Source organism: Haliaeetus leucocephalus, unplaced genomic scaffold, assembly GCF_000737465.1.
Source record: "Haliaeetus leucocephalus isolate CR32 unplaced genomic scaffold, Haliaeetus_leucocephalus-4.0 Scaffold251, whole genome shotgun sequence".
Classification (NCBI taxonomy): domain Eukaryota; kingdom Metazoa; phylum Chordata; class Aves; order Accipitriformes; family Accipitridae; genus Haliaeetus; species Haliaeetus leucocephalus.
Genome location: NW_010972687.1, coordinates 10,133,476 through 10,144,496, shown reverse-complemented (window position 1 = coordinate 10,144,496; position 11,021 = coordinate 10,133,476). Strand labels below are relative to the sequence as shown.

General features: G+C 38.4%; 1 protein-coding gene across 3 annotated transcripts in view; it reads left to right on the top strand.

Annotated features, from left to right (window-relative positions):
* The first annotated feature begins 1,242 nt into the window (after window positions 1-1,242).
* Window positions 1,243-11,021, top strand: part of HIATL1 (hippocampus abundant transcript-like 1) — a 32,091-nt gene continuing 22,312 nt past the window's right edge. For 2 of the 3 annotated variants that reach the window (XM_010568689.1, XM_010568688.1), the window contains exons 1-2: window positions 8,979-9,551; window positions 10,612-10,707. In XM_010568689.1, coding sequence (XP_010566991.1) covers window positions 9,549-9,551; window positions 10,612-10,707 — 99 coding nt within the window. In that variant the 5' untranslated portion in view covers window positions 8,979-9,548. Of the gene's footprint in view, window positions 1,372-2,086; window positions 2,318-8,978; window positions 9,552-10,611; window positions 10,708-11,021 lie in introns of those variants that run through there. The other variant, XM_010568690.1, reaches the window with a different exon arrangement.

Here is an 11,021-nt window from a genome sequence, read left to right as displayed (position 1 = left end):
TCGGGCCGGTCCGGCCCCGGGCGTCCCGGCGGCCGCGCCGCCTCGTCTCCGCCAGCCCCGGGTCTCTCTCTGCCAGCCCCGGCGCGTTCGTTACTGGTTTATCCCGGACAGAGGCGACACCTGTAAGCAGCTGGATGTAAGTAAGTTTTCTTTTAACATATATAAATCCGAGGTGCCTGGACGTCAGGCTTAGTTTTCCTTCGGAGTTCTAGGAGGTGCTTCTGGGGGAGCCGAAACCGTGGAGTTACCACGCCGTTTTAGTAACATGTTGCTCTTTCGGTTTCGTTTCTTTTCACTGCATTAAGCGTTAAGATGCCTTTGTGCGAATAAAAGGAGCTGGAAGGGAGCGGTCTGTGCGCTCACTTGAAAGCGTCTCTAGAAAGGTTGTAAGAGTGGCAGTGGTGCGTGATTGCTTCCCTGCAGAAACGTCTTTCGAGGGGCTTAAGCCTTTCTCTTTCTACGTGCATGCTCACAGGACGCCTTTAAAAACAGACCTGAGATGACACCTCGTGAGCTTTCTGCACTGGGTGGGGACAGGTGACTTGTTTCAGGCAGGATGGTCCCGGCTGAGATGATATAACCTATCCTGTGTTGTTGACGGTGAGCCCAGAGCACGAGGTGGGAGTAGGGGAGCCGGGGGAACACACATAGTGACAAATCATTGGCCATGATAAATCCCTTTTGGCAAGTTGAAATCACGTAAATTTTATTTGCAACCTCACTTGATAGCTCTTTATGCTTTTTTAGACTACATTCATGTTTGGGTGTTCCTGAATAATGTATTTTAATATTAGTTTAATCACAAAAGTAGATGTGCTGAAAGCATTGCTTATGCCAAAAGTTTTAAAACACTTACATTTGCGTCAGGGAGCCAACATCTCTTACGTGTGTTGCCTATCCTCCCACAGATAAGCATCTCTACTATCAGAGAGAAGATAGTTTACTGTTTTATGTTAATGTGAAGCGAATGAATTTGTAATATCTTTATCTGAGCATTAATAGTGTAGCATTAATGTGATATCATGGCTGGAGCTCAAGAATGTAAAAAAAGTAATCTGGAAGCCATCTGTTTGATATCAGTAGGCTCTTTGTCCCTTACTCATATCTGATGAAGGTGTTAAGGTGCTTTTAATATGTGATTAACCCAGAGAAGATGTAAAAAACTGTTCTTCTATGGAATTCATTAGTCAAATAAATTATTTTCCGTAAGTTAATTATGAGGTGACTGTTTCTTGCTTCTCGTAACTGATCACTTCTGTATTCGAGTCTTTTCAGTTCTCTTTTAGAAATGGTTCTGTCTTCCAAAAAGCAGGTTGGACTCCTTCAAGAAGTGCAGCTGATGTCTGCTGTATGGTATATTTGCTGTTCAAGGTTTGTGTACAGCAGCTCCCATTTAGGACTATAGATATGTATGATGCAGTAACTCAATCTGAAGTCAGAATAGGGAGGTAACTCTAGAAAATGCCTGTTAACTTTTTAGTTAAGAAATGTAAGCTTTCAGTTTTATCAGCATGGGTGACGTGGTGTAAGAAATAACAGGTGATGTCATTATATAGAAGAAAAAACAAATGAATTTATTTAAATATGAACAGAGGGTAGGAAATGGAGGGTACCGGTAGAGAAATTTTAAAAAAATTAAAGAACTTTGATTTCTCTCTCTAATGTTGAAAAATAGTAAAACTCAAATGGAAAATAAATCCATAACTGATGAGGGTTCTCACCTGTTTTTTTGTTAATAGATGGAATGTTTGTTGAAGTTGGATTAAGGATTAAAATAATGCTTTTGAGTACTTAAAATATGCTGTTTTATCAGTTTGACAGTTTAGCTTCTAAATGACATATATTCTCAATTTATAGAATTATCTCAGGTTTTGCTTCCTGGGTGGGTTTTTTGCACCCTCCCTCCTAGTTGTGCCCTTAAGGGATTTTGTGTTCCTGTAATGCATCTCCTACAAGAGAGTAAGACGTGGGGCTCTAGCCTTATCTTCTGTACATTGATATAGCAGTAAAGCAATTATACTTACATCAGCTTAGGGTCTGCTTCACAATTCCTGACTGAACAGTGTTTCCTGCTTTGTTACTGCAGTTCCTGCACTTCCCTGTGATTCTCATGTGGCTGTCATATTGCTAGAACTCTGTCTGCCTAGACTTTATTGAAAGAGCTTATTCAGACTAAAATATGAGGGACTGGATCATCTCTTTATATGTAATGGCAGAGATCTCCTTGGTATCAGTGGGTGTGCATCCCTGGCATTTGGAAGTGGAAGCTTGCCCTTTGGGCTGCTGATGAAGAAGTAAATACAGAAGTGAAATTTTGGTGAGCTCCTTCTTTGGTTTGTGAAGGATGTTTTCATTTAAATTTTTATTCTGATTGTTTTGCCACATCAGATCAGTAGTACAAAGTGGAAGAGTATGACAAAGTCCGTCAGGTTGCGCAAGGCTTTCTCCCTTTACCCCTCCAGTTTGGGAGTAAGAAGCTTCTGGTTTTTGATTTATCTGTAACTAACTTCAACCTGTTGAATGTATTGGCTTCACTGATTCGAAGAACTAAAATATAAATGCTGAACAAATGACTCTTTATGAATTGAGTTACTGGCTCAAAGCTAATAAGAACAATAGTATAAGTAAATTCCACTGGAATTAAATCAGTTTCCGTTGGCTGTATTACTCAGATTTCAGTGAGCTTCAGAAACTGAAGTAAATGATGCCATGGACATTTTGTTACTGGTTGTGCAATCTTGTTCTATCTGAATTCTGAACTCTGGTAGTATAAACCTTAGCGTGACATTCAGAATATTCGTACCACATACTTCATTTCTATGCAACCTATTGTCAGTAAAGTAATGCCATACTAAGGAAGCTTTTTAGGAAAATACAGCAACCGTACTGTCTAAATAAAGTGCTCTTATGGGAGCAGTCCCAAAATGGGATATCTAAGGAGAAAACACGCCTATGTACCTCTTTGAGAATTAATCATATATTAGTTTCATGTTCTTGGATGCTATAAAATGCCCAACACCTCTGTGTTTTTTAGAAATGAAATGTTAAAACTGTACATCTTGGAAGTTTGCCAGCCTTTATTCATTAAGCTGTTGTACACAGCGGAGCAGAACTGGTATATACCCAAAGAATTACAGGTTTTTACCCTTACTGCTAGCATTTTTCTTTTTAATACTTGTGGTGGTACAATACTTCATAAAAATTACAGTATGGTGAAACTGAGGCAGCATGATTAAATGTTTAGTGAAACACCTTTGTCCAGTAAGTTGATTTCTTAAATTTCTTGCTTGTAGGATTTAGATTGAATCGCTGGTAGTAAGCACATTGTCCAAACTGGCAGTTTGAGTGTTTAGTCCTTTGTGGAGCACTATTTTCTTTCACACAAAAATTATTTTTCCTGTTAAATCTGAATAATTGGAGATAAACAGTGTTGTCTTCTCAAGGTTACCAGTGTTATTCTGAATCTTCCCATCATGTTAAATTAACACTGAGTCTGAACCATTACCAGGAGTGATTAGCTGCTGTCTTTGAAAATGAATCACTCTTGGTTATATTCATGCTGAGAGGGCATTTTTGCTGTTCTGAGTTTGCTGGTACTGATCCTCCAGGTTCTAGCAGTCTGGACGGTTTTGTGTCCAGAGAGGAGTATGCTAGGCTAGAGCAATAGAAACTTAATTACATAAATAAGACTGGGTATTTTAATATTGAAGATCCAAACTTAACCACTGGGCAATGAGCTTGAGTAATTATCTATCCCATTGAGAAGCATGTGAATTAACTAAGCAGTCTGTGCTTTTAGAGGAATTTCTCAGTGTCATACACCTTTCTACATTTTAGGAAGAAAACTAGAGCAGTGGATAAATCAGCTTGCAATTTGGTGTAGCGTAATATGGTTGTTAAATATTATTCCTGTAAGAAGTAGTTCAATTAGACAATGCAGCACTGTCTAAAGCTGAGCTTTCAGAATGTAGCAGGGCATATGGCAATTGTTCTCTTGGATGCTCTTCCTACCCTCGATGGCCTCAGTGTCAAAGACTGAACCAGAAATAGTGTTTTCATATTTTACGTTCCTCAGAAGATTCCTGCTTCATAAGTTTGTTCAGTCTATGCAGGAATGTGTTCCCAGCAGAAAAAATGATGTGGCAAGACATTTCAGACCCTGAGAGTAAACCATGTGAAGTGCCATGCAATTTAAACTTGCTGTCTTGGGTCCTGCTTTACTTATTTCTTGCATTTTAGTGTGAGAAGGCAGTGACAATTGTTCTCTCTTCACACCCTTCATCTCACTACCACTTCAATAAATCCCAGTTGTATCTTTCTGCAGAGGTTTTGACTGCAACTTGGAGGAACCAACTTCAGCATTCCTCCATACCTTTGGCAATGTTCTTTGTCCTTCTCTGGGCCTCTTTCATTTGTGCTTCTGTAAAATAGACTATTCTACAGTGTGTATTGCTTAAAGCTTCTGAACAAAGCAACCAGTCATGGGATAGAAGGGAGGATCTTTACATAGATCTAATAAAAATGGTTAGAACGCTAGAAGCAGAGGGTTAGCAAGGCAGGCCCGTCACATGTTTATGCAGTAATATAATGATAATCTTTTTCCTAACAGGGTGTCTCTTTGAATACACTTTTGTAAACCATGGCTGAATGCTAAACTGGTGTCTTTCATGGAATGTTTTTCTCCAGGATCACATTCCTAAGTAGTAGTCATCCTGTATGAGGAATTAAAATTGTTTTTTCATGTTTGCATTAGTTAAATTATCTACATTAATTTTAATCTGCCATTTAATTTGTTTTACTGATGCCATCAACTTCTGATGTTTTTCACCATTACCCTCTAACTTTTCTAAAGTGAATTGCGTTTTGTCATCAGTGAACTTTGTCACTTTGCTTTCACCCTTTTTACAGCTCAGTTATGAATGTGTTGAACTACATAGGCCCCAGGACAGAGCACTGGGACTCATCTGGTAACTTCCCTCTGCTGTGAAAGGATTGTTGTTTTTTTTAATACTGTTTATTTTTTTCTTTTTTACCTTTTTTTTTTTAACTTTTTAATTCCTGTGAAGAGTTTGCACCCTTTTCCGCTTGCATTAAGAGCCTTTGATGAGGGTCTGTGAGTACCTTTACTTGAATTTTCAGAAGGCTTATTAATGTGATCTCCCTTACCCATACAGGTTCTTTTGAGAACTCCGGGATTTTTTTATAAGGTACAATTTCTCTTTACAAAATCTGTGCAGGCTTTTCCATTTGGAACTAGTTGTGGTTCTGAGACCTGTGGAATACGATTTAGCCTAGCTTTTTCTTGAGAGAGTGCATCACGATCTTACTGTCCAGTTACAGATCTGCTTAAAGTATTTCTTTTGCAATGGAAATACAAGTTTGAACAATGTATGAGCTGAATTAGTTATGATTTATATTTTAGCTCACAAGGCACATCTAAAATGCTAAAGGCTGTGCTGTTTAGTGAAGTACTTTCACTTGCGTTCTCTGTATTTTTTTGCACTGCATACAAGTTACATGTCTTAGGCTGGGGTTTGTACACATAATCACTTGGTGATTGCTTCATGTGACAAAGGCAGCTAAGGTCTTCAGGGTGCTTTTTTGCACTTGAGTGAATTCTTGCCAGTTCCAACAAATGGGGCATTTGTGGGGAACAGTTGGAATTAAGGGGGTTCCTAAGTACTTCCGTTTGAAAATTAGAAAGAGGTAAACATGCAATATGCCTAGAGAGCTACCTGGGTAATACGTGTGAAGAAAAGAGCATCCATAATGTAGTGAGATGGATTGGTAGCATAATATTTGTGCTAGAATAAGCTAAAATGATTAAATAGTGATGTAGTGAAGCATACCAGGAAAAGTTTGCATTTGGAATGGTTGAACCTGGGGGGGGAACTAAGAAAATAGCAGTGAAGATAAATGTGGAATGGGAATGCACTTTATAACTTGGCATGAACTTCAAGGTCTGAATGATTCATACATGAAAGCATGTTTCTCAGTGTTTTACTGATTCTCCTAGTTCAGTTGTTTTCTTGAAAACATGAGAGTTGATATAGTGAACTGCAGTGCAGGTGGTTGTGTAAAAAAAAAAAAAAAAGAAAAAAAAAAGAAGTACTTGTAGCAGTTAATTTTTGTAGGGGGAGAATGTTTCTGTAGATAATTTTTTAAAAGAAAGTAAGAAAACTCTTCATACTAATGCATTTGAATGTTGGTTTACATAGTATAGAGGGACAGTGAGTGCTGTTTGCAAAGTAGTCTCTACTGGAAGTAGAACAAGCAACTAGCAGGCTCTCCTGGGAGACCCTACTGCTTGGTGGGAAAGAATTTCCCAGAGGAGAGTGCGGGGGTAGAAAGGGGTGATTGTCTGTTCAGCAGTCCAGTTTGAGTTTGGTTGTTATCTTTGTGAGAGATAACAGGTTTATTCCACTGGGGAGGTACCAGGGAGATCTCTCTTCCTCCTCAGGGCAGGATCAGCTGTGAGGCCTGAGCAGGTTCCTTAGGGCTTTTCCAGTTGGGTATTGAAACCCTTCAAGGTCTGATAACATGTCTCCAGCTCTGGGCATGCTAGGGGCAATGGGCTCTGCTCCTTCACCCTCATGGGAGGAAAAAAACATCCTGTATTTATCCATTAGTCTTTGTCTTAATCTGCCTGGCAGGACTATATGGCCCGCATCAAAATGTGAAAAGTTTGAAAAGGCGCTCTGGAGGACTTCAGGATTTGAACAGTGAGAAGTGGTTTTGTTTGGAAATATGTGTGTTGCTTAAGAGAAACAAAGAGTTAAGCATGTTTGAAATTGGATGTTAAGGTGTTTTTGTAGCCATTCGAACAATTTTAATTGTTAAATTACAGACTTGAATTAACAGAGATAGTTACCTAAAAGTTGTGCAAATAAATTAATACCGTCAATTCTAGCTTTGCTCTGAAGATTTGGCACTGGCTATAAAATTGCATCTTGCTGTGGAGTATTTTAGGGTGAATTGTACTAGCTCTCCTTCAAAATGTCTAAGATAAGATATTCTTACTGATACTAAATTGCAATTTTTCTTCCTTTTCTATGAGCATTTCCCTGCCAGCTGGGTTTATGATCTTGACATCTTCTCATGGGTTTATTAATGTTCAACAGCTGTGTTCTGCTTTAAAAAAAAAAGTTTGTATTGCACCCCAGTAGTTCTTCTTGTTGTCTTCAAATTAACTTTCGGGTTTATTATGCCTCCAATAAAGGCAGAAGAAAAAATTTTTTTTTTTTTTTTTTTTAGAATTGGGTATGGGCGAAAAGAAGCATAGGAACAGCAGAAGGACAAAACTGGAGAAGTAGCAGATATTTTGTTAGAACTTCTAGGACTTTGGATTTATAATGATGGCCTTAAACTTTTATTGTTAAGCATTTGAGATTATGTAATGTTTTGCTCATTATTGATTGTGCAAGTATAATAGCTTGACCAGCAGCTGCATTTGAAAGCCATAGTAATGTTCATACATAGTTTTTCAGCCCACTCACTGGGCTGTCATATGAAGATGATCTGTGTGGATAGAAAATAAGCCCGTAACAGTTTTTAAGACTTTCCTGATGGCACTTCACTTTTAACATTAAGACTTTAAAATTTGGGGGTGGGTTGTGATGAAAGCAACTTGTATGTTGACCGTATCTGTGCTATTTCTGAAATTCTACTTACATCTTTTTAACCATAAAGAATTCAGTAGGTTGTTCCCATATTGTCTAGTTCAAGAAGCCTAAAGCTCTTTGTGCTTCAAGTTTGTAACCGTTTCTCGCATATGTGTCTCAAGTTCATTCTTTATGTAAATTGCATGCAGTTATGTTCTGTTGCAAAGTATTTTCTCAATATAGAAATGAGCCACAACCATTACTTCTGGGGTAGCTTCATCTTAAAATCAAGTGTGAAGTGTTTATAGAAAGCTCTTTGATTTTGAAATGAGTAAAGAGTTTTTGTTGCTTTTCTATCAGTGGTCCAGACTGTGTACGTCATCAGTCATAAACTATTTTCTTTTCTTGAAAATAACTTGATGCTTGAAAGCTTTTGTGGTAAGAGCCTTTAGGAACTACAGGAAAGATGGGCATCCAGAAGTAAGTACCTGCATTGGTCCATTTGACAATGTCAGTGAATTTTCCTGTTTGCATTATTTTAGTTTCCTGATAAAGCCATTTCCACAAGTGTTCTTTAATTAATCTAGGCATTTAGGGCTTTCTCAGAAAACTGAAAATCATCAACTGCAGTCTTATGTGGATCATAGATTGGTAGCTATTGGTATATCTGATGTCGAATGCTTGACTTCATTTTGACAGGTGCATGTTCCTTTCAGGATTTAAATTCTACTTTTCCAGGTTGTCTTGAATCCAAAAGGCTATAGAGATTTATGGTTTTTTAGTACAGTGCAACTATCTGTAAGCTGCATGATACCGCCAAATGATTCGCAGACTGTTTTAACCTCCAAGAAATACTAATTTAGGCTCAGTACAGCAAAAATACTTTTCTTCCACAGAAGTTTTTAAATGACTTCTGAGGAAAAAAACATGCATGCCTTTTTGAATGTGTATGTACATCATCTTTCTGGTGAACTATGTAAATCTCAGATCAAATTTGAATGTAATAAAAACATTATTAAAAAAACCAAACAAACACTCTAAAACTTCATTTTTAGTGGCATTAGAACTGTTTGTTGAACGCATACTAGAGGTTTATTGCCCAACATCATGCTTAGTGATATAGAGGTAGGAGGGAAGTAAAGTAGAGGCAGGAGAAAGGCTGGGGAGTCCCTTACTCTCTGCTGTAAAATTTGCCTTTTCCAGAGGAAGCTCCTGTGGAAGGGATCTTCAGACTTCAGTGTGATCTGTGTTAAGTGCTAGTCTGAGTGATATACATCTTGGCAAAAAAATACTTTTAAAATTGTTATCCCATTACATTGTGTAGAAGTACTTGCAGTCATCTTATATGAGGAAGATTTTTGACACACACCCCCCACCCCAGTCTTTGGAATCTTTGCTATTTAGAGATAAAAAATTGCATGGTAACCTACAGAGAAATGTTAATAATGCTTGAAAGCCTCTCACAGATAATCTTTGATCTATGATATTACCGTATTGTTTCCCAGGAGAAAGAGAACTGTTTTCTTCAAATCCTCAAGCTTTGAAGCAAGCTGCGATGTAGAAAATAATTTGAATCTTACTGGCTAGAAAAAATGCTGTCTGCATTACTTTTAGTTTGCTGCTACAGGTTTTGATAAACTGATAGATTTAAAAATTATTAGAGATCTGGGCACTTAGACTGTCCAGGCAGTAGGGATTTCCTTAAAAATCTTTACTGTAGGCTGTTAGCTTAAATGAATCTTGTAATACAAGTGTTTTCTAAACCTGTAATTCCTACCAATCTAGATGAAAGGTACTGAGTAGGGGACAAACACTACATGTGTCTCTGCTCTGCTCTTTGTTGTAGGCTGTCCTGACTTTTTTTGAGTTCACTGGGAGACCCTGAGTTTCATGTTCTCCATACTCTCCACCTGCTGAAATGACAGTCTGGTTGATACTTGTCACTAGATGGTATCTCTTCAACTGAATCATGCATTATTAGATTGCCCAACGTGCAGCAGAAGTGTCCTTTTATAATTTGGGTAAACTTCAGGTGTGTATGGGAGTATCAGATCAGAGAGCTGTACTGCTCCTTTCTAAGAATTGCTAGCCCTGTGGCAGTGTAATGGCTTTGGATTTGCTAGAAACACTGAAAAACAATCTTCTGCGGGGTAACGGTGAGGGGAAAGAGTAATTTTAGAACCCAAAAACTTTGTAAAACAGCTACTGTGGCAAGGAGCGTATAGAAATTAAAGAAAGCAGCAGTTCTGGTTAAATCTGCTTTACTCAAGGCTTCTGCCTGGTTCGTCTAAATAAAAAGATTCTAGGTCTCTCGTCTAGGATCGAGTTTTTGGGTCTTGAATGGCAGCAGTTTCAACAGCATTGTGAGCACTTCCATAGTTTGCTAATTCTTCCTGGCATTACTTATTGACTAGTAGAATAGCTCCTGGGTCTCTAGTCTATGGGCACACACGAGCAATGAGATCAGTTGGTCAGCAGTCAACAGAAAGCAGTTGTACAGATGGCATAAGCTGCCCCTTCTTTTCTTGTGCTTTGGCAGTTTCAAATACAAAAATTGGTGCTTTTCTGATTATGTGCATTGTCATAGTTTTGTTGTAATGGTGATGTGATCTTTATAAAGCAGATCTGTTTTGTTGTCAGTTGTGGAGGTAGCAGGGAGAGTTACACCCTTTGTTACACTGCTGTGGAAGGGTTGTGAATAGTGATCAAGGGGGAGGAAGCCTAAAGGCACGCTGGAGGTGGGAGCAGTACAGAGCACTGTCAGGAACGGGGAAAATAATTCTCTTCAGTCAGCAAGAGTTCGAGGGAACAAAATTCCTCAACTTCCCTGGAGATTTTTAGTTGTTTTGTAATAACTTTTCTCCACCCTTGTTTGGCTTATTATTATTCCCAATGGCTTGGTAATAGGTCATCCTGAAAGCTGGTTACACTCAAAATATGTTTGTAAGAGATCTTTGCACATGTAATGAACTGGATGTGTACAACCACTGCATGTGTTTTTCTTTCTTAGCAACAAGGTATTGGTCGGCCAAGCGTATACCATGCGGTGGTGGTCATATTTCTAGAATTCTTTGCCTGGGGGCTCTTGACAACTCCAATGCTAATGGTAAGTATCAGCTCTCATCTTGGCAGTAACGACAAAAGTTAATTTGCTAATTCGTAGGGATCAGGGTTTTAATTTGTTTTACACTTCCTGCGTACCTCATTAACTGAATTCCAGGAGTCTTAACATTCAACACTGTGCAATAGTAATATACAACAGCTGAGATGTGGACAGCTGAAAGACTAAAAGATAGTGAAAAATAAATTAGCAAAACGCTGTACTACTCTAACTTCTATTTGCCTTCTGTAGTAACATTAGTTTAGTGTACTGATGAAGGTCTCTCTGGAAGTTCTGGCTTTTTCTAAGGCTTCATAGTT